General features: G+C 40.1%; 1 protein-coding gene across 2 annotated transcripts in view; it reads left to right on the forward strand.

Moving 5' to 3' along the window:
- The window catches only part of Rspo2 (R-spondin 2), a 130,864-nt gene that overhangs the window by 79,342 nt on the left and 26,650 nt on the right, over positions 1–24,872 (forward strand). For both annotated transcript variants that reach the window (XM_075961066.1, XM_075961065.1), the window contains exons 4-5: positions 4,777–4,920; positions 7,203–7,391. In XM_075961066.1, coding sequence (XP_075817181.1) covers positions 4,777–4,920; positions 7,203–7,391 — 333 coding nt within the window. The remainder of the gene's footprint in view (positions 1–4,776; positions 4,921–7,202; positions 7,392–24,872) is intronic.

The following is a 24,872-nucleotide window of genomic DNA, read 5'->3' on the forward strand; positions in this document are numbered from 1 at the left end:
TCTTTTAAACTTGTCCTTCAGTGAGGTTAACTTTCTGAAACTCTCCACATACAGACCCAGAGACACAGATACACACGCACACGCGCGCGCGCACACACACACACACACACACACACACACTATAGCCCTTCTAGTATTAGATAGTCATGTTACTACTCAGTTGCTTGCCAAAGTGCCTTTCTTTAAAGCAGGCAGAAGATCCCGAGGTTACTCATCCATCAGGTCTCCAAGAACCTATGGGTTTCTATTTGTCCAGGCACTATTATGGTCAGTTTGCTCTTGTGCTTGGGTATCTAACAGAACCAGTCTCTAAGGCACATCAAGTCCCTAATCTTTAATGCAACCCATTATTAGTTTCTTAATAATGTCAATTGCTATTTAAGTATTTAAAACCCTCATAGATAGAAGGAAGCATCCCCATCTCTCACCTGTGCCCTATTCAGCCTACTCTTCCCTGGGCCAATCACCAGCTATGTGCGTTTTCTCCAGTGCTTCCACAACCTTGCCTTGTCAGGGTTCTAGTTTCCTCTGTCTTTTAAAAGTAAATTTAACTAAAACAGGCCAACATCCACAGGATGTTTTACCTGCTTCACTTGGGTCTTTCCTTTCTCTATTCTAATTGTTTTCAGATATTTACTAGGTATTCCTGCGTGATTTACAGTTCTCTATGGCTGGTGAGGATAGTTTATTTTGTTTTGTTTCTCATGCTTTTCATATCTGAGATGCGTATAGTGTACATGCTAGCAATCTCATACTTAGTATGCAGATAATAAATTGAGTTTGTCAATGGCATTTGAGATTTGTTTACTTGGCATGTGCTAAAATTCCACTCATGTCCAGCTCTGTGCCAGACAAGGAGATTTCATAAATTGAAACAAATAAAAATTTAATGGGAGAACAGCAATGGGCGCTTGGTCTCTGCTTGCAATGCAGCCAGAAGGCATTTCTACTGTGTATTTTATTATCTCTCGATACTGTGTTAGTGCCGCGTGGCTGTGGCCCATCACTTTGGCATTGGCATCCCTGGGACTGAGGGATGGGTGTTAACGAACCATGTTCTTAGGGTCTGGCAGCACACTCAGCACATACTAGGTTCTTGGGGAATGCCTGGAATGAAGTCGACTACAGTATAATTTGAAAAATGTTACTTTAGACCCTGTATGGGGTGGTGTTGGGAAGACAGGAGAAGGGGGTTGCCCAGCATGCTTTTCTGCTTCTTGGCTAGGATAAGCCCTTGTGGCCAAATGACAGCCCTGTCAGGCTGCGCTTGGCCACAGATTCACTTGGACAGTAATTTTACTTAAACCGACATTGGCAGCCTCACTTGGTGGATTACATTTTTGGGAAGGCACTGTAATTAAGAAGCATGTAAGTTGGCTAAAGTAGGTTCTTACATTCTGAACAAAAACTTAAAACACAAACTTTCATGCCAAAGGCCCCTGCTTAGTAAATTGTGATATACCTATTACACAGTATAAAGTTTTCAAAGGTAAAACCGGCTATTGTATGTTCCCATTGGCATTTAAATGGTGTTTAACCCATTAAATTTAATGTTTTACAATGAGACTTCTAGAAACACACATGAGAAATAATTAAGACAGTGATCCTTTCTATGGAATGAGCCTAATATGACTTTAGGGGAGAAAGAAAATTTCTGTATGTCTCTAAAAGCTTTTTTTAAAAAATGTTTTAAATTTTATTTAGAATGACTTTTGTGTGTGAAAAGACAAGTTAACGAGACTGAAATGAATCCCAATAAATTGAGGGTAACAAGCTATGGCTTAGGTGGTTCTGGGGAAAGCCGTTCCTGGCTCAGTACAGGACTATGAGAACCCCCACCACCACCCCAAGAGATTACCCTTCCCCTTGGAAGCATTACCTCTCTGAGTCATGGTCCAATAGGATTGGGGGATCTGAGGCTAATGAGAAAGGGTTCGAGGTTCCGAGGCACATCAAGGGGTAATTTCTGGGAACGTGGCTCACACATTGCTATTTAGGTCAGAGTTTAGAGTTCTAAGATGAGTCCGTGATGCAAACTGGGAATCCATAGAATCAAGGAAGACCAGCAGAGCTCTTGGTGTGTGCGCTTAGCCCCAAACAAACCTTTTAAAGGATGCTTTAGTGCATAGATATTATTTTAGGGTGTTTTTTTTCTTAGAATGGAAGAGAAAGTTGCTCACAGAACACTAGGAAACAAAGAACCTGACAAGAAATGGTTAAACAAACATGGATTTAGTTTGAAGGCTAAAGCAGCTTCAGCAATATTAAGGGTCTAGGTTGTGCTTCCAAATCTGGAAAGGTTTGAGACGTGATCTGCAGCATTATTTGTTTTTCCCTGTTGAAATCCAAAGAATTATTTTATAGTGTTAATAAAGAGGCTTAAAAAAAACTTCGGTAGTTTATTCAGTTGCATATATCATAAATAATCTTTTTATTTTCATCATATAACTAAGTTGCAATTATAAAAGTTTCATATGATTTTGGAACACACAACACTTTTGGCGTTTCACAGTTCTGCTCTCCCTCAAATTAACTTCTCTATGCACTTTATACACACATACGTATGCACACCGTTCTTTATATGTCTTTGTTGTATCATGTTCCATATAACTTGTAGCCTGCCCTTTTCTTTTTCCTTTCACAATAGGCCTTAGCACTTGCTCTAAGCCGTTGCTTATAATTCCCAGTGTGCTTTTTAATGGTTATAGTATTCTGCTATCAATGTATCAAATGTATCAAATTTGAGAGTGCATAATTAAGCTTTTCTCCAGCAGGATTTATGCCTGAAATAGTCCTGGGGGACTCTACGGAGAATGATAGACATTTGAGAAATTCTGCACTCGAGAACTGGTCTCAGAAGTGAGGAACGGAATGAGGAACGGAACTCTAAGTAACAATAAAGATCAGCAAAAAAATCTTGTAAAATTAATTCCAAATGCTGGTTGCTATAACGTTTTGGCCAAACGACTTAACTGTGCAGAACATATTCAAAAGCCAAATCAGACCTTGTAGGTAATGGCTGATTGATGAACTGTGGAGTCCTCACTTTTTAAAACAATATAGTTTCTTTTTTATTGTTGTTCCCTTTACCCTCTTCTGTTTCATCCTTTGGAATGCTTATCTTGTCTTGGAAAATAATTCTGTAACAGAGAAGGCTGCTTGCCTCTTCGAAAAATGAAGCAAGAAAACCCACAATTTGTGGACATACTGGTCATGTAGTCTGACCGTGATTGAGAGCTTCTATCCAGCTGTAGGCCTCCGTTTATTAAAATGCAGGTTACAGCACTTAAGACTACAAATGAACCTTTTATGGGATGACAAACTATACTTCTGTGCCCATGATTTTCTTCCTCCAGCAAAGAAGCAATGTTGTAATTTACTGGTGGGCCCGTTTGGTGTTCTGGCTCTGTATTTGGTAGTATTCAGTTAGGTGTTCCATGGTGGTCACTCCATGCACAAAAGACCCTTGCAGAGTCAAAATGGAAAGGCAGGGACCTGCCATTTTTTTTCTTATGGCCTAGAGATTAACATTATATAATGTATTTTAGATGACTGTTTTTGCCTTTTGCTAATTTCTGGAATCATTTTCTCAATGTTTAAACTTTTAAGCACAAAGGGTTTTTTTTTTAAATTTCAGTTATATTTTCTATTCTATTTACGTTTTAGTTTGTGGGAAATACATGACTTATGTCTTTCCAGAATCCTTATGACACTGAATATAGTACTGGGAACTTGTGGAAGGATGGATGTGATGCTACTGCGTTTACATATCACTCTCTGGGTACTGATGATCACCAGTAGATCTGCTACGACTAACCATTAACTACAGCCTGTTGAAACCCTGGCCTTTCAGTGAACCAACCTGCCAGCTCCTTTGATGGCCCCTCCAGGAAGCACACTCATTTCTGCCTGTGCCTGCCACTGATGTCCGGCCCAGAGAAGCTGCTCTAGAATTCAAGCCTATTAATTGCTTTCTTTAAACTTCTGTTGGAACATTGTGTCTTTTGGTTGGAAAATGTTTCGGATTGTCCGTTGCTTCTATCTGCAGACCTCATGTGTCAGTAGATTTATGTACGTTATTGTACATCTTTATCATAATCTGTGTTTAAGAAGAAGCCCAGTCCGAACCAAAGCAGCCACTCCTCCCTGTATGACTTTCTGTCTCTTAGATCCCAGGGTCCTCATTTACAAATTAAGGGTTTCACCCAACTGGGAAGAGTAAATGGAAATGCATACAAAGGTCTTCCTGCCATGAGGTTTCCACAAAGTGACCTAATCCTTCCTTTCCCCTACCCTTGTCTCTATAAAAAAAGACCATGGGCATTGAGCAGTGCTTTGGGTGATGCACCAGGCATTTAAAAATTCTTTGAAATTTGAATTCTTAAGTCACTGACTATCTGAAAACAGAAGATGCTGAGTAGAGTTCCCACTCTGTTTCCCGTTGTGGAACTTTGAAAGGCAGCACAGACTTCAGTCTTGGAGCGATCTAATTTGTAGTCAGAGGATATTCTTTACAATCATCTGCTTTAATCCCATTTGGACTTCCAAACATTTCTGGAGTCCCCCGCTGCCTCAGGGCCTTTGTTGGCATTCTTACTTATTAATGTGGCATGCTGTTGGAAGAATTAGGGAGTGAATTAGAATGCTCTCACATAAGAATATAAAAGCTTTGGACTTTTCTAACCATTAATACTTTGACTAAGGTAACCAGTGAGTTTATATAATTTGTTTTGTAAAATGCACAACTTTAACTTTTTTTTCTCTTTAAAATTGTAGGATGCAGAATAGAAAACTGTGACTCTTGCTTTAGCAAAGACTTTTGTACCAAGTGCAAAGTAGGCTTTTATTTGCACAGAGGCCGCTGCTTTGATGAATGTCCAGATGGTTTTGCACCATTAGATGAGACCATGGAATGTGTAGGTGAGTAGGTCTTAATTCAACTCTCCAGTTGAAATTTTTCATGCCTGTTTGTGCACATATTCATGTTGGAGATAGCCTAAAAATAAATGAGTTTTATTGCTCATTAGAACCAAAAGGTTTTAGTTTCTTTTGCTGATTCTAAAGAGTTTAGGCACTGTGATGATGGTATCTTTGTTCCAAAACTTGGTAGTTATGAATTTGCTGAGTTAGCCTTCTTACGGAGTGATAAACTTTATCATCACAAATACACCCATTTATTATTATCATATTAAATTATTGGTATTTGCCTTAGTTTGGGTTTCTATTGTTGTGAGGAGACCATGTCAACTCTTACAAAGGAAAACATTTAATTGTGGTGACTTCCAGTTTCATAGGTTTATTCTATTATCACTGTGGTGGGACATGGCAGTGTACAGGCAGATATGGTGCTGGAAAAGGAGCTGAAAGTTCCGCATTTTGATCCATAGGCAGCAGAAGGAAACTGTGTGCTGGGCATAGATTGAGCACATTGTTTACACCTCAAAGCCTGCCCTACAGTGAGGCACTTCCTCCAGCCAGGCCACACTTACTCAACAAGGCCACACCTCCTGTTATTGTGGATCCCTATGGTCCTAGCATTCAAACACCAAGTCTGTGTCTCTGGGGGCCATACCTATTCAAATATTTTATTTAGGAGAAAAACAAAACTTCCAAGCATTATTATGCCATCCATGCTATTGCCTTCGCCATGCAAATAAACGAACTATGGAGATTCTAGCTTAGCCATCTGCATGAAAACAGAAAAGTGAGAGAATGTTCAAATATATTTTCTTGATGATTGGCTGCAAATTACAAAGTTTATTAAAATTGCTTTGGTGTTAACTGAATTTTAGATCTGTAGAATACCTTAACATACATATTGTGAAAAAATAATCACCATTTTGGAAACTTCATGTGAGCTTTATACTGTGGTGTTTATAAAATCCTGTGGATTTTTTCCCACGGGTGCACTATTGATCAGCAGGTAAAGTGGCTACACTTACAAATCTGTAGATTTGATCTGAGCTGTGATTTCATGCTCGTCTCCCTCAGATTTTACTAGATGCGCTATACATCTGACTTGACATCCAGTGGAGCTAAGACTCACCAGTTATACCCCCATTCCCTTAAATGGAGTGGTTTCAAAATGGCACTTGACAATTACTTCTTTAGAAATATTGTTGAACCATTTTGAAGTTATATATATTTGAAAACTTAGACATACGTTTTGGAAAGAAATGTGTTAATTTGCAATACTCTTAATGTGTGAGTTAGTACATAAATTTATCACCCAATTGAAAAAATGAAAAAGCTGCTAAAAACATACGAATGCGGTTTTAGCTTTTGAAGCAAGAATCACACCTATTACAAATTGTAAATGGAAATGTACAGAATATTTCATGATAGAATCCTGTGCATATATAACCCTATATAACAGTTTTGAATGGACTTGGCTCCGATGCCTACTAAGATTGAAAACACTGTGTGCCCTGTGTGGACTCCAGGATGGGGTCCTCATGTATCATGTGAGGAGCTTTTCAGTATAAAGCTGATAGGAGGTTTAATTCTGCACAGTGGTACTGTCCTCTTCCTGCCTCCACCACTGCTCAGTCATCTTACAAAATGGGCATCAAAAGTTTTTCATGACTATAAAAAATAGATATCATTGTTTGCCGCAGTTGTCTGTTAATTTTCAAGCGTGTATTATACGTCATGGATACAGAGGGTAAGTAATACAAGAGTAGATAGGATAGGCAGAATCAGAAAACACACACACACTCACACTAACACTCACATACTGAACTCCTTTCTGACCCCCAGTACTTGTGAAATAATGCAAACACAGTTACGGATTTAGGTATGTGGCAGGGAATATGAAATTAGCCTGGTAGATGGTGACTTCCACCGTGGCATGAAAACAGCACCTTCTCTCTGGGTTTTGCCTGTTTTGAGACCATCTTTTAGAGATGACAGAGCTTAGCATTTCTGACTGGCCAGCAGTATCCCTTCAGAAACGTGACAGATGGAAAGCAACGGCTCCTTCATTGCTTATGTGGCATTTGTTTGCCTTAGCTGTCAGTACTCTCTGACTTAAGCAACTATAGTTCTAGACAGATGAGTTCAGCTCCTCTAGGCTACACAAGCTGGTTTTTGAGACTTACGCTAGAGGTAATAGATAAACAAGTGTTGTATACGTTTTATATCACATTTAACAGTGGATACCCAACTGCTGTCTATGTTTGTGTTTTTAAAATCTTCATCAGAAGGATGTGAAGTTGGTCATTGGAGTGAGTGGGGAACATGTAGCAGAAACAACCGCACGTGTGGATTTAAATGGGGTCTGGAAACCAGAACACGACAGATTGTTAAGAAGCCAGCAAAAGACACAATACCATGTCCAACCATTGCTGAATCCAGGCGATGCAAGATGGCCATGAGGCACTGTCCAGGAGGTGGGTCTAACTAAGCGCTCTCATGTGCTGTGTGCTTTCTCAAGTTTTCCCCTCCCTCTCCCCCTTCTTGCCATAAATGTTATTTATCTATCCGTGATGGAATTCTGATACCGACAATGGAGAGATCAGATTCTATTTCAGAAACAAATGCTTAAGCTGTGCTCTATGTAGAGTGGACATTTAATTTGCTTTCATACTATTCTTTAAAAAAAACTTGAGCCGGGCGGTGGTGGCGCATGCCTTTAATCCCAGCACTGGGAGGCAAAGGCAGGCGGATCTCTGTGAGTTCGAGGCCAGCCTGGTCTACAAGAGCTAGTTCCAGGACAGGAACCAAAAAAGCTACGGAGAAACACTGTCTCGAAAAATCCACAAATTAAAAAAAAAACAAACTTGAAAGAATATGAACATGCTTTCTCAAATGAGAATTCTGAAAGTGTGTGGTTTTATTTGTGTGTGTGTGTGTCTTTTTTCAACTGTACCATAAAAGTGGGTCTTATGAAATCGGGTCTTTGCAGAAGGAAGGGGCCAGCTTTCGTTGAGAAGCTTTAGCGTAGAGAGGTCTATGGAATCTGTAAAATCATCTGCATCATTACTAGTTGCAGATGACAGCTTAAAATAAACTTACCCAAACACTGGGAGGAAAGAACCCTGTCTCACTGTTACCACAATCAGCCCCTTCTCTTTGTTTGGATACTAATTTGTAGAAAACAGCTACTGGTTTGCGTGTGTTTAACTCTTTGTAATAATTATGCTGATTTGTAGTCATTATTCTATAATAGCTGGATTAGGCTCATTTAGAAATTAGGAGTCCTTAGCAAGGTGTTGGACAACACAGAATCAGGAGGTCAAAATGCAGTTCTTGTGTGTATGTGGGTGTTGTGTACATATGTGTTTATGTGCACATGTGTGTGTCTGTGTGTGCAGGCTAGACAGCAACATTTGCCATCTCCCTTATTACTTCCAACCTTTTTAAGACATGGTCCCTTAATGACCTCAAACTCACTATTTTAGTTAGGCTGGCTGGCCAGCAAGGCCTTATGGCCCTCTGTCTCTGTGCACCCTTCCCAGGGCTGGAGTATTGACCTATCTGACTGAGGATACTGGATGTATGAACTTAGGTCTACAGGCTGGGGTAGCAAGCATATAACTGATCGAATCATCTCACCAGCTTCTTGAGAGGGAATTTTCACAATGCTAGTGTGCTTCCTGAAGCAGTAATCACTTGTTGACATTTATTGTATCACTAGCCAAAGCCATGTTGCCACAGATGAAACTGAGAGATTTTTTTTTCAAAAGTGTACAAATAGAAAACCAAAGCTGAAAGAAAGTTGTGTTTGGAAAAGTGCCTCCTAAAATAGCCCAAACCTCGGTTGGCCTCTTTCCCCTCACCCTCTGTTAGTGTGTAGCTTCTTGGCTTCTAACTCTAGCCCAGAAAGAGGACATGTAGCTGCTAAAATGGGTTTCTATCCACTCTGTGCTGCTGTGTAGAGAAGGTCTATGATCCGTGGAGGCCGACGACACTCTGAAGACTGCAAGACTCCAGCCAGCCTCTGAGAACGATTAGATCCAGATTCAGAAGCTCCCGCGGAGGAGGCAGCTTTTCCTCTTGAATTAGTCGTGCTTTTCCTTATTGGGCCTTTGAAACAAAGTTTTTTTTTTGGGGTCTGCTTTGCACTAACAAGGATGGTTTTGTTCAGTTAAAGTGGGTATTTTTCAGTCAAAATATAAGAAAATATTTTCTTACAAAACTAATAAGCCACTTCTTGGATAGCTGAGAGCATTTAACCTGCAACCTTTTGCCTAAAAGCAAACCCGATGTATTCAGGTATCGAAAAGAAAGACGTCCTTTGTTGTATATTGTTTATATAACTGGTCCATTCCTGCCCCCCCCCCCCGTTCCCTTTTTAAGCATCATGGTCCTGCAATTGTGGCTTACATTAATAGCAAAAATTAGACTGAAAATATTCTTGTAACAAACATGCTTATGTGTTGGAAGAGCCCACACACTCCTCTAGCCCTTTCTAGCCTTTCATTTTGTCCTGACCTCAGTCCTGACTGAGAGTTTTCTTGAGAGTAGATAGGTTGTTAGTCATAATATTTATCGCATTTCTGTTCTTCCTGCTACTGACAGTTGCCACCGTCATGGAATATACCTGATTCTACTGATTATTTAAATCACGCACCACACACACACACCACACCACATCAGCCTGAGATGCTAGTTTTCGTCTCCTAATAGATCAGATATAGATTCCAGTTTAAACTGTATTTAGGTTTTAGCCATATTTTATCCATTAAGCATTGCTCTAATCCCTGTAGCTATTTCATTTTCAGTTTACTAATTTTTTTGTCTAAATATAGTGAAATAGTAAACACGCTTGGGTTTACATAAAACAGAGTTTCGAAGATATGCTGAAACTTGTTTTGTTTGATTTAAAGAAATTAGTAGACATAATGGTTCTGTAATAAAATGACTTCTAGTTACAAATATAGGATATAAGAACTAAGAAACTAATTTTGGAATTTGGGCATTGGTTCTTAAAAATTGGCATAACCTCCAGTGGTGAGTCCCACCTTGCCTCAGGTGAGAGAAGGGAAAGTCCCCTTCTTCAGTGGGTCACGCTGATTACGGAAGAATGAAGAAGAAAACCACTTTATCCCCTTTTCCATCTTGATTTGATTTCAGTGATCTGCTTTGACAAACCATGCAAAAATGTAAGTCGTAATCAGGTTGGGAATACAGGCATTTTTTTTTTCAGATCTTTTCAACATATGTATGGATTTTTTCTCCCGTTGGAGCCAATCTTAACCTGATTGCACTCAAATGCAGTCTTAGCCTCCTTCACACTGGAGCTCAGATGCATTAAAATCAGCTGCTTTTGATTAAGGAAAGGCCCGAGCTAGAGGTCAGCATCGTGGAATGGCTAAGTGCCTAAGATGTTACACTGAAAGCTATTAAGTAGGAGAAAATGAAAAACTATAAAAGTAAAAGTAACAACCAAAGCATCGTGGTATAATGACCTCACCTATTTCTTTCTTTACCCATCACACGCAATTTGTTTTGTGAGGAGAAAAAATAAGGAAGTTCCATAGCAACTTCAGTAGATGTATTTGTACTAAAGTCCCCATTCTTCATTTCCAAACTTTTCGTTTTGGTCAGTTTTCTTTTCTTTCCTTATTGATTAAGCACGTAAGATTTCTTGGACTTTTGGATGTGCCCTTAGAGGTGTGGTCTGTGATCTGGGTGTCTACATCCTGTCAACTCATAACTTTTGTGACCTCTGGCGAAGTTGCTTAACCCCTTTTGGCCTTTATTTCCTCATTTATAAACTGAAGGTACCAATGTTGGAAATTTCTAATGTTTAGTTTTCTTCTAAACCCCAGTGACAGGAGGATTAATTGCTGAGAGGAACAGGTATGGTCTTGTGGTGAGAAGACAAGAAAAAGAGCCGGGGTCCAAGAGCACAGACTGACCATAGACTCTTCCCATTTTGGTGGTAGCATGTGCTCAGTCTTCTCTTGATTTTTGCTCTTCTGCTTCAAAAATGGACTTTGTGTTGTCAACCTTCAGAGACTAAATAGGATTTGTTTTAAATGTAGGTGTTACCTAAGGCATAGCTACCAAAAAACAAGGGTAAATGAGAAACAGAGGGAAAATGGGGGATCACAGGAAACTTAATTTAACATGTTTCTCTTTATCTATATTTTGCCATGGGGCTTTACACCTTTCTTTCACTCTGTATGTCCTACTTTCCCGCCTCCTCCATGCCTGGCTGGGTCCTGGAATCTAATTTTCTTTCTTTCCTGGAGTCTAAATTCTTCCCCCTACTTATTCTCCCTGCCTAGAAGTCCTGCCTATACTTTCTCCCTTACTATTGTCCATACAGGTTTTGATTAGAATGGTCAGGTTTGTGTAGGCAGGCAAGATAAAGCAGCAACACATCTTTACATAGTTAAACAAATATTCCGCAACCAATCTGAGTAAAGGTGAGCATGTGAATATCAAAGACACATTTGTTGTAGTAGTTGACTCAACGACTATTTTAATATTCTTGATTCTCCCACAAAATTTGGGGGAAGGAGGAAGTCCCAGTGAGTGACAGCGAGGCTCTGATTAGTCCTTAAAATGTTACTAGTGGTAGAGTGAAGAGTAGACCAAGATCTTGATTCCTGGGAAACCTGAGTTTCTTGTGTCTTCTCCTAGTTCCTGTAGTGAAGATTAAAGGTGAAGCCATGACTGTCTTGCATAGTGATGCACCCAACTTTCAGCTTTCTCTGCTCCTACATACAGAAGTATCATTCTGTTTCCTTACTAATACTTGAAAATACAACATGCTACCTCCATTCCTTCTTGATACCTTCCTCTGTAGAAGAACTGGTGAGGTGAACCCCAGAGGTCACATTTCATATGTCCTGAAGCACTGACCACTAACTGTGCTTTGACACTTCTCCTATGAAGGCCCTCCTCTCCTTTAGTTTTGGTGGTGGTGTTCAGTTTGTGGGGTGTATATGGCTTCAGGAGAGTCCCTTTAATGTTTAGACCTTCAGGGCCAACTTTCTGGATGATGCCCCTTGATGTGTTAAGCCACATTTAGCATTCGTTGCCCTTCATATGATCGCCCTATGCCTAACATCATCGTTGTTTCTAAGACATTTCAGTAATCAGCCTCTTAGGTGATGCTCAGACAGATGCTCAGTGGCTTTCTGCATTTGATGCTGTGACTGCCTCAGCTACTGTTAGCTCATTACAGGGTAATTCTTGGAGCGGTGCACAGTTTTCCTTAGGAATATGCAAGCAAGTTAAATATAAATATGAAATCTGCTACTATATACTATATCTGCTACTATATACTATATACAATTTGGAAATAATTCATTCATCTTAAGATTCCCTAATTGTGACCCAATCAAAATTGGTTCTTAACTTGGGAGGAAACATAAGCAAATGTCACTTAGCAGCTTAGAACTTCAATCTTGTAAACATCTACTTTTAAAGGATAACAAGTAATAAGACGTGACTTATATCTTTTCTGTACATAAACTTACAGCATCACGTGGACTAAGCATTAGGTAATAGAACTAAAGATGGCCACCGATTGTGATGGGTTAAACCAAGAACAGGAAACAAGCACATTTTCAGTAGGACAGGGTCAAGAAAATACATTTTAGACATATGTTCTTTATTTCTCTACATTTTGTTTGCGTTTGTGTTGCAATTGATGTGGTCTACTTTCTACGTGCCAGCCTCAAGGATCATTGGAAGAGAGGATAAGGAGAAACACTTCTCTTGTGTGACTTACACACTGTCTAAAAAATGTCATTAATGAAGTTTTTCTCTGAGGATTCTTTTGTCTTTCTCCGTGTTCTACTCAATACTTTGTTATATTTCGTTGAGCAATCAGTGATTTGTGTTAGTGGTCATTTTCAGTTGCACTGCTCCTAGGGACTCTGGATACATAGATGGTGTAAATACTGAATGTAAGCGTGAATAGTTACCCAGAGCTACAACTCTGTAAATTTTAATTTTATCCTTATCATATAAAGCTGATGTTTTTACAACTGGACACCTGCTTCCAAAAATTTCTGGCAGTAGCATTTCTAAAATTCCTATTTCAGGGGGCTTAATGGTGTGTTGAGAAATGCCCTTTTCTGGGCCCTTCTCTTATCATATCCTTTAAAGTTTATTTTTTCTTGTTCTTAGAAAATGAACAGAAGATAAACATTGACTCCAGCTGTTAGTCATAGTAGAATTTCCATTGGTGTGTGTGTGTTTGAGACAATGTCTTAGGAAAACCAGGGTCTTTTGACATTCTACCTTCCAAGTGTAGGGATCCCAGGTTTGTGCCACTGCGTCCAGCAGTAGCACACCTTTTCTTGTTGCTGTTCTCAAACAATCTTGCTATTTTCAGGTTCACTGACTCTCACATAGCAGAGTGTCAAATCTGAGGACGTCTGAAGTAGCACAGCAGGTTCCTTTGCTGTGGATGGAGATTATAAAGTCTATAGGTATTAAACTAAAAGAAGCTTTGGGCGTGGGCACAGAAATCTCAGGAGAGCCAGGCACATAGATGTAACAAGGGAGGGAAGTAAGAGAATGTTTTCCTAGTTTCATTGCGAGTTTGTCGTGATGCCGTTCTTCCTTGCCCAGAGGGGAGAGTGAATGAATGAACAAGCGAAAGAAGCTACACCTTTGTGCCCTTCTCTGAGGTTCCCATCTGGAAGCTCTACCAGACTGATTCAATTATACTCCGGGGCACCATGTCCTCGTCTCTTTTATGGGTACTTGTAAAAAGAATTTCTTAACTATATATGCCACCGAAGTCCTGATGTCTGCCATGTAACAAAGCAAATAGGAAAATTCCAGAGTGCCCTTCTTTTATGAATTTTGCTCAGTAGTCAGCTAGTTTGACCTTAATGTGGGAGATGCAAAGCATTTTATGACTATCCAAAATAACAACCAGTCTTCATGGGCACAAATGGTGCCAGAGGTAGAGTGTCCCTTTATAGGAAACACTGCCGTACCCTCTGCAAGGCACGACATAAAAATCCCCCCATGATTCTTAGAAATCCCCTTCTCTCCACCTCCGATGCCTGTGATCTTCCCATGGTGTGGAGGAAGAGTAGGATTAAGTCGGTGTGCTGTGCCATCTCTCCAGCTACTGGGCTGGCCTCCGGCTGGACTTGTGCTTTTTGTCCAGGACCAGGGGCAACAAGACAAGGTTTTGTTGTCAGTTTTACTGTAATCCCAGTGTGACTCATGTCGTCGTTATGGAGAAGTGGCTAAGGTGACAGGATGATTTTGTTGAGAAGAGGCCTGGCAAACATTTTCTCTATTAACCTGCAGCTATGGAAGCAAGCGGTTTAACTGCACAAAACAGCCTCTCTGTGATACTTAGACGTAATCTCCATAGGTCTAGCATTGTTTCTTCTACTTAAGGACTTTCCGAGACCAGGAATAAAACCTATGTAAACTTACCTAATAAAGGGACATTTAGGAATTAACACAGAACCCTTATATTTCCTTGCCAGATGTCCATAGTATTTAGTGACAGTGTAAGGTGATACATAGCAGCATGATGAAACAGAACCCCAAAATGTAAGAACAAGAGGACCAAGAAACTGGAGGCAGAACAAGAAAGAGCTCAGGATGGATGAAAAAGAAATGTGTCCAAATATTCATAAAAATAGTTGAGTAAAATTTTGACTTCCACCAGAGTTTATAATAAGGGTTATAAACTATAATATTAGTAGCTTTTCAAAGAAAAGTTATGGTGTACATTTATTTATAAATAAAAAAATGTACTGGTGCATACACATACATACATATCTGCTCACAATCTGAATTTATGTTGGGGGAGAAGGACTTTGATGATAGACTAGAGTTGGGGAAACTGATAATTCTCACAACATAGTCTAGTTACATAGAGAGAGGAAAGCTAAGGAGGTTACAGTCAGATGAAATAGACTTCTCAGATGGGATGCCCATTCAGAGCGGGGATCCTGTGGTAGATGGTGTCCTGAAGACTGTCTAGTTCACATCTAAGTACCCAGAAGGCAGCTTCATCCTTGCCCCACCATGAAAGTGGAAACTGTGATGCTGATCTGACTCCCCTGCACAAAGTCTTGGGAGAGGTGGACACGGAAATCTGGGAGTTACTTTATCATCAGCTTTGTTTTTCTGGTATCATCCAAAATGTTTTTAGTGAATATTGGATGTGGAGGGGAGGTTTGGCATCTTAAATATCTATATATGGTATAGCTCTATTTTCCTGGGTTTGGGCAACTACCCTTGAGATCTGTCAGGAAATAGTTACTAGATGGTAGGGAAGATCTCCCAAGGGACCTCCCTACACTAATATTTTCAGGGGCCTTTGTGATTTTTGGTTCTTTTCCAAGGCTGTTTTTGGATGATTTTAATCTGTATCAAAATTATTAGTTATGAGAAAACCAAGTGGAAATTGAGTAAATGTTTCCTGAGATGAACTCACTTTATTAAAATGTGTTGTGCAGACCTTCCCGTTTCTCTGTTAAACTTAGCTGATGCGTGAGAGCTGCTGTTTTAAGAAGTCCATGCTTCTCCTATAGCTCTAGCTATTCAGTCCTCCATGTTCTGAAGAAAGGAACAGATGGAGCAAAGGGAGCTTTAGAAGTCAAACTGATAATCAAGTCAGTGCAGAAAGAAATGTACATCACACAATGGCAAAAAAGCCAGATCATGAAGGTCAACTGACTGTTAGTGTAGGCTCTGATAGATACTTTTGTGTGTGTGGTGGGGAGATGTTATTAGCTATTAGGAGCCAAGGAAAATCTTCTAAAGAGCAAGAATGTATAAAGTCTTGTATTAAGATTTGTTTATTTACTTTGTGTGTGTGTGTGTATATCTCAGCAGAAACTTTCTAAAATAATATACACATTTGAAGTTGATCTAAATGAAATCATCAAATTATGAGGGAGGCATTTACCACCAAATAAAGCTTCTAGTAATAGGAATGGATTACATCTAATCAAGTTGTGGCCAAAAGGGAATCCATGGGAACCCCTCAAAACCTCAGGCTATTGCCAAGGTAATTGGCTGCTCTCCACAAACTTGCAGTAAGGTCCTATCACTGAAGACAACACCTGCACAACTCACCGAACACAGAGAAGTCAACTTGTTACCTATCTGGAATCTTCATCACAGTTGACTAGTATCCGTGGTACTGGAAGGTATAGTCTTATTGCTGCCAAGGGAGAAGTATAAATGTTAACCCAGCTACGAATCCTTTTATTCACAACAATGACCTAACTGCAAGACAAGCAAATCTGATTGGATTTCAGGTCTACTCCAAGAGAGGGAACCCATCCCTGACACTGCTTGGATGTCTAAGAACCTGACTAGTTAGGCCAGGGACCTAGGGAAAAACCAAGTAGTACTGTTCTGCCAAGGGAAGCGAGCCTGAGGATGACTCCTAATGGCCTTTTTCTGCACTGAGAGCAGCACACGGTTCAGCCACCATCAGAGACACTTCCTTCTGTAGCCCATGAGAACAAATACAGACACACACAGCTAGATCATGAGCAGGGAGTGAGAGACCTTGGAACACTCAGTCTAAACGGGATGGCTCTATCTGATCCATCTGATCCCTCCCCTGAGAATTTAGTGGTACAGGAGGCAGAATGATTCTAAGAGTCAGAGGGGAAGGAAACAAAGCGCCCTAAACACAGGAGGATGGATATAGGTATAAACTCTGGGACTGTGGCAGCATCCAGAGGGATTGCACGGGCTTCCAGCAAATGGGGTGCTAGATCTGAAAAGTGAACACATGTCCCCACCCCTAACCCAGAAACTAACTCCAGCTGATAACCACTTGCAAGTGAAAAACTAATTTTGTCAAAGGAAGCCTCACTGGGTATACAAACCCCTATTATTAAAAATAAGTTCTATACACCCAGCATGGCCAATACAAAATGAACTGGACAGCATCTTTTGCGATTCTCTGATATTGTGTCGGGCATTTTTTTTCCAAATGAAGATGGCAGAAGCTCAGTGTTAGAAGGTCAAACCCTACATGGCGGAAAGTGTAAGCTGCTGACTGGAAACCGTGGCTGTGGCAAGGGCGACTTTGGACTTTCTTTTGTCCGGAGTGGAAAGTCCGGGAGACGTTTGATAGTGCGGGCATGTTTAGCAGAAAGCCGCTGAAAGCTAAGTGGCTGAATGTTGTGTTGGGAAGGTGTCAGTGAGAGGATAAACTGTCCATCCTGGATTTGGGGCCCAGTGTTGAGCAGAGGCAGATTTTAATGGACGAATTACCAGCAAATACTTCAGAGTCCTGATGTTTACGAATTTTTCTGTTTGCTTGCTTTTCTGATGAGTGTAGGATTTTGTCTTGGCCTCTAGTCTACTATGTCCCCGCTATCTCTGTTTGCCAACTTCCTAAGCCAGGCCGTTCCCTGGTTATTTCTGCAATGTTTCCTGCTCCTCTCTTCCCCTCTTTCTGTTTTAGTCTAGGCACAGTTTGCTTTACCCCAAGTGAACCATATCTATTTCTTACCCTTCCATTTGCCATTTACCCAGATTCTTGAATGGCTAAGTCTTTTATTTTTTTTAACTTTGTCATATTAACATCCTAATGTATTTTTCCTTCCAGTGTATTTTCTTAAAACGCATAAATATTATTTAAGTCAAGGATAAAACTGTTCCCACGAGGCCCAATTTCAACTGTATGTTCTAAAATGATCTTATCTGACATGTTAGTAACTGGACTGGGGGTTTTGAAGGAGTCCCAAGTGAAATGCTGGGTTCAGGAGGAAAGGGTGGAGTAACTAATTTGTTACGTTTGTGCCATGGGGCAGGAGGAAATGTCGATCTTATTTGGTCTTCCCTTCTTCTTCTCCTTTAACAGCCCACTCTGCTCAGGGCTCCTCAGCTGTGCTCCTCCTGCTTCGCAGGACACACCTGCATGTCTTTGATACCTCATTACCTTCTAATTGATGCCTTCAGCCATGGCAGACATAAGTATTGTGGAAAGCGCAGTACAGGAAGGGAGTTGAGTTTTAAACTTGCTATACACTGTCCTTGTTCACCTCTTAGTTGAAAGACATCAAGTTTCTTAATTTTCCAAAGCTCAGTCATGTGTAAAATGGGGCTAGCAAGCCACAGCATGATTTAGTAGTAAGTGAGCAAGGATGTAAACAGGTGAGTTCTTTGCCACAATTTATTCAGGTTCTGTTATTTTGCAAGACCTATGAGCTAGCCTACTCTTGGCTCTCACTGTTTTGCTTTTAGCCCATTACATAGCTTCCTCTGATGTGAACCGACTTCTTTCGGAGCTACAGTCTTACAGGTTAACTCATTCTTATGCATCTTTCCCAGTGTGCCCAGTTTACTCTGATTGTTACATAATCTACACCCCCTTTCCCCTGGGGTTGGTCATCCTTTTAACAAACCTCTCAGTTGTCCCCCTTAATACAGTCCTCATACTGATATATCAAGACTTAATACAATCCTCGTACTGACATATCATGACTTAAATCTTGGCTCAACACCTGAAAGCCAGCTACTCTGCAATGTTTCTTCAGTGTCAACATCTATGTGATGAGGATAACATGGACCTGTGACATAGGGTTGTCATGAAGATTAAATAATACTATTCTTTTCTTGTTTAATATAAAGTGAATATAAAAATGGAATGCTAGCATAAATTCCAGGGTCTTTTACTTGCTTACCTAGTGCTTTATCACAGAGCTACTTTGCCCAGCTCCCTGTCTACCGATCTAGTATTGCTTCTCCATTGGACACTCCTTTTCCTTACTGTTATCTGTACTCGAAGTCTTTATATAACTGGGCTGGGGGCTATCTTTATATTCCTGCTAGCTAATGTGTCAGCGTAGCCAAAACTGAATTGATTTCACTTCACGCTGCCAGGGATGGGCGATGAATAAAACACTAAGTTTAGGAATCGGTGGAGGCAGCCACTGACCATCCTTAATAGGACATCAGCTTGAGGAAGCCTTATCTACTGAAAGGGACAGAAGTGGTGGGGTGAGTAGCATGGGCTGGTGGTTGCGAAGATGTGCAGACCAGGAGTCCTGAGAGGACTGCACCAGCGACAAGGAACAGAACTGAAGAGCGAATGTGAAAAATGGGACACGGGTGTGGATTAGCAGACATCAATGTGGATGATCTGTCTGAACAAATCCATGTTTCAAGAGAGTGAAAAGGCAGGCGTTTGCGTGAATGGCATATAATAAGAAGGGACGAAGTGGGGAGGCAATCAGAATACCAGCAGGAAATGGTTATCAAATTGAGTCTCACAGATAGAATGTTGCTTGGCAGATTTGAAGTTGGCTAGGCGATGATCACAGGGAAGATGATACACTAATGAACTCAAGCCTGAGTATGTGTGATATCCACCTAACAAGACATTAAAGCAGAGGTGTGACATATAGTTTAAAGTTAGTGCATTGCCCTGAATGCCATGTAATGAACATGATGTAAGAAATGTATGCACAATTGATAACAGATTCAGTAAACACACAGTACTTCTTTGTCTATATTCAAAGACACTTTAGCATTGGGGAGTCTACCTTTCTGTTCATTATGTAGTACTGATTAAACCTTGAGAAAAGAGGGAGACTTGGAGAAGACAAGAATCTCTAGAGACCTGCATTCATTCAAGGCTGGTCAAATTAGGTTCTCTGCAGTTTACCATGGTGTGTGGGATTTTCCCTGAGGATTGGGGCAAAGCCAAATAGACAGGACACAGGCTTTTGGTCTTTCCTTTCCCTCTTTTATATTCCGGAGGTTCTGCATACGTGGACTTTGTTTCAGGGGATAACAGAGGGCAGAGAGCATGACTTCCGACCAGTGCTTTCAGGTAGGTTCATTTGTAGTCTTTCTATTATAAAGCTGAGGAGCCCAGAGACACCTTAGGGTGCATCGCTGCTACTTGGAAAAGTAAATGGTTCAAGACAAAGCTTGATTTTTGCATAGACATCAAGCCTAGCACTCTTTCAGTTCAAAACCTCTCATCATTTGGTGCGCAGTGATCTCTGGGACATGCCCATAGGTGATGCCCCTCCAGTGTTCATCTCTCTACAGGGACAAAACTTTTGCTTTCACAGTCTTCATCTTAGAACAGTGGTATGAAAGTTAGCCTGGACTAGCCTCACTAACGTGTTTCTTACTCACTTTTAAAGTGAACCAGTAATTAAAAAACCTCTTGAAATTTACAGTCTTTTATTGGAATATACAAATCATATAGCTGAATAGTATAGTGATGGTTAGTGGTGTCAGTGTTACAGAACCTAAGAGGCAGGCTTTGGAAGTATCTGTAGGGAAAGATCTTGGTTGTATGTAAGGAAGGCCGCACTCTCTGTGGCTAGCATTATTCCCTGTCTGGGATTCTGAACTATAGTAACAGAGAAAGGGAGTCAGAAGCTTCTGCTCACTCCTCCTTGCCTCCTGATTGTGACGTGACCAATTGCTTTGAGAGCTCCCGGCATTTTGATTTCTTTGCCATGGTGAACTATATGCTGGGACTGTGACCAGAACAAACCCCTCCTTTCTTGACTATTTTTTCTTTTGTCAGCCGGTGTTATAACAACAACAGGAAGAGATGAACATGGAGGGCAGAAAATCACACAGCAGGCCTCAGACGAAGCTCAAAGTCAACTTGCACTGCCTCTAAGAATATTTTATTTTCAAATTTACCTGTCTTTTTAAGATACATTTCTCACAGGTCTTAATGTTTTTTTTTTCTGTTCAGTTTTGAGACACTCTTAATTTAGTTATTAGAATATCTAGATTAAGACAGTAGCAAAAAGTTGATACTTGAATTAAAAATCTATATCTTTATCATTGTGGCCTTAGGAAACAGACAACAGACTGGTTGGTCTGAAGGATCTATTTCTCCCAATACCAACTCCTTCTATATCTTCCTTGAAATATACATCTTATGCAATAAATGGTAAAAGCAATTTAATACCAACTTAGGTCAGCTGTAGCTCATAAAGGTTCCTATTCCCTTCCCCCTCTTCTTCTTTTTAGCTGATGTCACATTCTATATAAAGGAGCTGCATGCATCTGTCTTGCATCTATACATGGATTTTACATGTTGAGTGAGGTATTGCTATCTTGAGTAATTTAAAGTAATTTCTATCTCAAATGTCAAGCGTCTGCTGCATTTCGGCTCTTCCTCCGTTTGGTATAATTGTCAACTCTGTGTGCACAGATTGTCTTAATACAGTCATCAAATGTGCTTTGAATTAAGAGCTATTTGGCCAGCTTCTGTAGCCCCGTTTGAAGCAGGGCGTTCTATGTTGCTGTTATAATTTTGCCTCTGCTTTATCCGAAACATAAGAGCTGTGTATTCCAAGAGCCACTGCGAGAAATCTTTCCACCAGGTGGATAGCATGTGCCCATATCTTGTTCGAAAACTAGAACAATGGTAGTACCCTAATTCGAACCATTCCTTCTAGAATCGCTTACATTTATTAAGAATTTGCTTGAAGGAGTTCAAACAAGGGTAGTGACCTCTCAAGCACTGCCATTTAAAGAAGATTCTTTTTATTCACACAGTGTTGAAGTTGGTGCTATCTTACGCAACTTCGGTATTTATTAACAAACAGTTCCAGAGTCAGTGTAATGTAAGGAATCCATACAGAGGACGTGAACATTTGAAACGTATCATAATTTATTGTCCTTGCACATTTGTGCTTAGACGAGATTATGTGTGAGAGAGAATGAGTGGCCCCAGCGTTGCATTTAGGGAACTGTGCCATGTTGTGCTCAGCATTTTGTTTGACAGTTATCACGTTGTTCTTGTCCTCTCTCCCCTCTTGTTTATTTCTCTGCTTGTTCAACAGCCTGATGAAATCTCAGCAGCTAGCCGGGATTGAATTTTGCTGAGTGCCAAGATGCTTTGATGAAATCTAGTATAATTATCTTAAACTCAATTTTATTTGGCTTTAATGCTGGCATTTTCCATATTCAGGAGATTAGTGTGTTCATCTGCTACTGGAAATAGACGTCCGGGCAGAAACAAAGGTAGCTAAACCTAAAAAGCCACAATTTTAGTTCATTTTATGCTTTAGTTTCAGAAACAGCTTGTATGTGCATTCAAACTTTTTCAAAATGTTCAGCACTTGTTTCTTCTAACAATAACAAAATCAAAACAAATTATTAGCCCCACATTCCTCTCTCTCTAAAAGGATGTAACATAATTCCCTTTGACCAAAAAATAACTTTGGGGTCCTGTATTGTTTTCAACTTTCTTAAGAGGGGCAGAATATTATTATGTTAAATAAAAGTTTTTTATTTTATCACCATGAAAAAATTAGCATAAAAACTATTTTGGTTTAGATGGCAGTACTACAAAAAAAGCTAAAGCATCTTAAAATTCAGTCTTTCATTTCGGATGCTTATGCTGTGAGAAGTTAAGCTTATTGACATTTATGTGAAAGCACCATTTTATTTCTGAGATGAATGTTATGACTTATGGCTATTTGGCTGTCCGATTATGGCCCTGCAAATAGGGTTTTCAAAAATGTTCACACAGGCAAAAAAAAAAAAGATGTTGACCTATTCAGTTAGCAAGTTTCTACTGTCCTCAAGGTTTCTAAACTTAATTTGAACTGGAAAAGTTTTTGCTTGCAGTTGGAATCTGGAATTAGAGGAGAGGTTCTGGTTTTGGAATAACAGTCCTCAGCCTGGACCCTTTGGATGGTCTCCGGAAGACTAGGTTCTTCTCTCAACATGTAGAGGTTAGAGTGAGGTTTTCTTATTTGAATTTATTTCATGAAATTATTACAGAATTTTAACATCTTCCCCTAACAACCTGGCATATAGCATCCCCTATGTAGAATCTTGCAGGTACTGGCAGTTGAATTAAAGGCAGAAAATGCATATCAGATAGTTGAAGATAGTTCTTTGGCCCTGGGAGAACGTGATGTATGTTGTCTTTTGTCAAAACCATGTGCCTCTGTACAACCTTGTTCAATTGCCTTTCCCTTTCCATATATTTCTTTGGTAGGTTTTTCAGTAGCTGTTACGTGATTTATTAATCACTGTAAAGAATTTGCTACTTTTATTACAGTGTTTATAGACTGTTCGGTCTAGTATTACTTCAAAATTACACCATTGCTGAGTTCTGCTAACTGTCAAACTCAGTAGACTTCTATATGAGCAGAAAATGACTGGAAAATGCTAACTTCCCATTTGTTGTGTTTATGGTCTGAATGCTGGTGATACCCAAGAGAATGATTATTCATCAGAGGGATGTGAATCTCATTTCATGTTCCACATGCTCCCTAGTAGATTTTACTTGTGGTTAATGGAGTATCTGTTGAAGGTTATCAAAGTAAAGACAATATGGGACGCTCTCAGCACGCAAGACTGAAAAAGAATCAACAATTGTTAAGCACGGGATGGTGCACATAAATCATCCTCACATACGTAATTTCAGAGTCCACTTGTTAAGATTTTTACATGTGTTTGTTAGTCAGTTGTCATTGTAGTCATAACCTGGAACAAGGTTCAGAGACGCTGTTGAACTTTGTGTATTGCTAGATGTTCTCTGGTTGGTTTAGAGTGAGCTACTAGATGAAAAAGGCAACAAAAAAAGAACCTGAGACCTCTATTTTGGGACTTCCATAGAGGGAAATTTGACATATTTTAAAAAAGAAAAAAGCAAAGGAGATCAGAGAGTGATAGCTGACATCTCGGTGCTGAGCCTTGAGTTCAGACTCAGGCTGTAGCCTACATAAGACTCCCAAGTGCGTCTCAAACGGTTAGCCTAGAATCTGGAAATAATTGCCGTGGCTCTGTTGTAAGTGTCTCCTGATCCACAGCCTAGGAGGAAATGAGGAAAATATGTGCTTTTTCTAGTAAGATACTTGATGTTTTTGCTAATAAGAGTTGTACAAACCACAAGCTCTGCTGATAAGGTGACTCAAGATTTGAAAAGGTATCAAAGCCTCTCTAATTGTAATGAAAGCAAGAAGCAAACACCAACAGCAAGGAACATGGCCATCTAAGAAAAACATGGGGCACCAGCTGCTTCCCAAGATCTGTAAAAGAGATCCATTAACCCTTTCCAAACTCTTATCAAGAGAGATCTGTGGCTGGTGCACGTATCTGTGCCTGGTGCACGTATCTGTGGCTGGTGCACGTATCTGTGGCTGAAGCATGCCAGTGTATTTGGCTTTTCCATATTTATCCCTTGAGCAGATGTTTCAGCTAGCTTTTTGTGTTAAATGAATGTTCTCCCAGACTCATGCTGGGAAGGGCACTTCAGATTTCCAAGACTTCTTTGACATACCCTGAATTTGTGTGACTTGTCAAAAATTCCACTTCAGACAGAAGCTTGTTGAGGTGGAGGCTAAGTAGCTTTGGCTCAAAAAGCTGTGTGCAAAGCATCCTGGGAGCTCTACATTTCCTGAGAGAAATAGGCCATCTGACTCTTAGGAAACTGCTCCTATCCACCCCTATGGGTCATTTCTCGAGACTCTGAAACTAGAATCTAAGGGTAGCTTTACTACTGTTTCTCTTTCTTAAAAACATGCAGTGAAAACGTAGGAGTACAGCCAGGGGAAAGATGAAGGGTAAAAAGTCAAATCTCAATGGATTAATAACAGGATTAGAACTTTGCAGAAATAATTTGCATTTTTAGCTAGTGTCTGTTATAAAACACATATACTTAATGTAGTCTAAGTTAGAAAACTGGGTAGTTTATTTTTCAAGTTCCTTCTAAGGAAAACCTACCTCTTTGTATGCTAAGGAGCAGTGATCACCTATAAAGACTTCAGAACTATCTCTTGGTACTCTGTACAAGAGGAAACAGGCTAATGTGAGAAGAAATTCACCCCAAACAAAGTTCCTTTACTCATCAGTTTAGTGGCAAAAGGCAGAATTCTCTTTCCATTTTTGCTGTGGAAGATTGAAGAGGATATAACGACAGCAGAGCCAGAGCATGTATCAGAGAGCGTGTACCAGAGAAGTGT

Source organism: Microtus pennsylvanicus, chromosome 2 (assembly GCF_037038515.1).
Source record: "Microtus pennsylvanicus isolate mMicPen1 chromosome 2, mMicPen1.hap1, whole genome shotgun sequence".
Taxonomy (NCBI): domain Eukaryota; kingdom Metazoa; phylum Chordata; class Mammalia; order Rodentia; family Cricetidae; genus Microtus; species Microtus pennsylvanicus.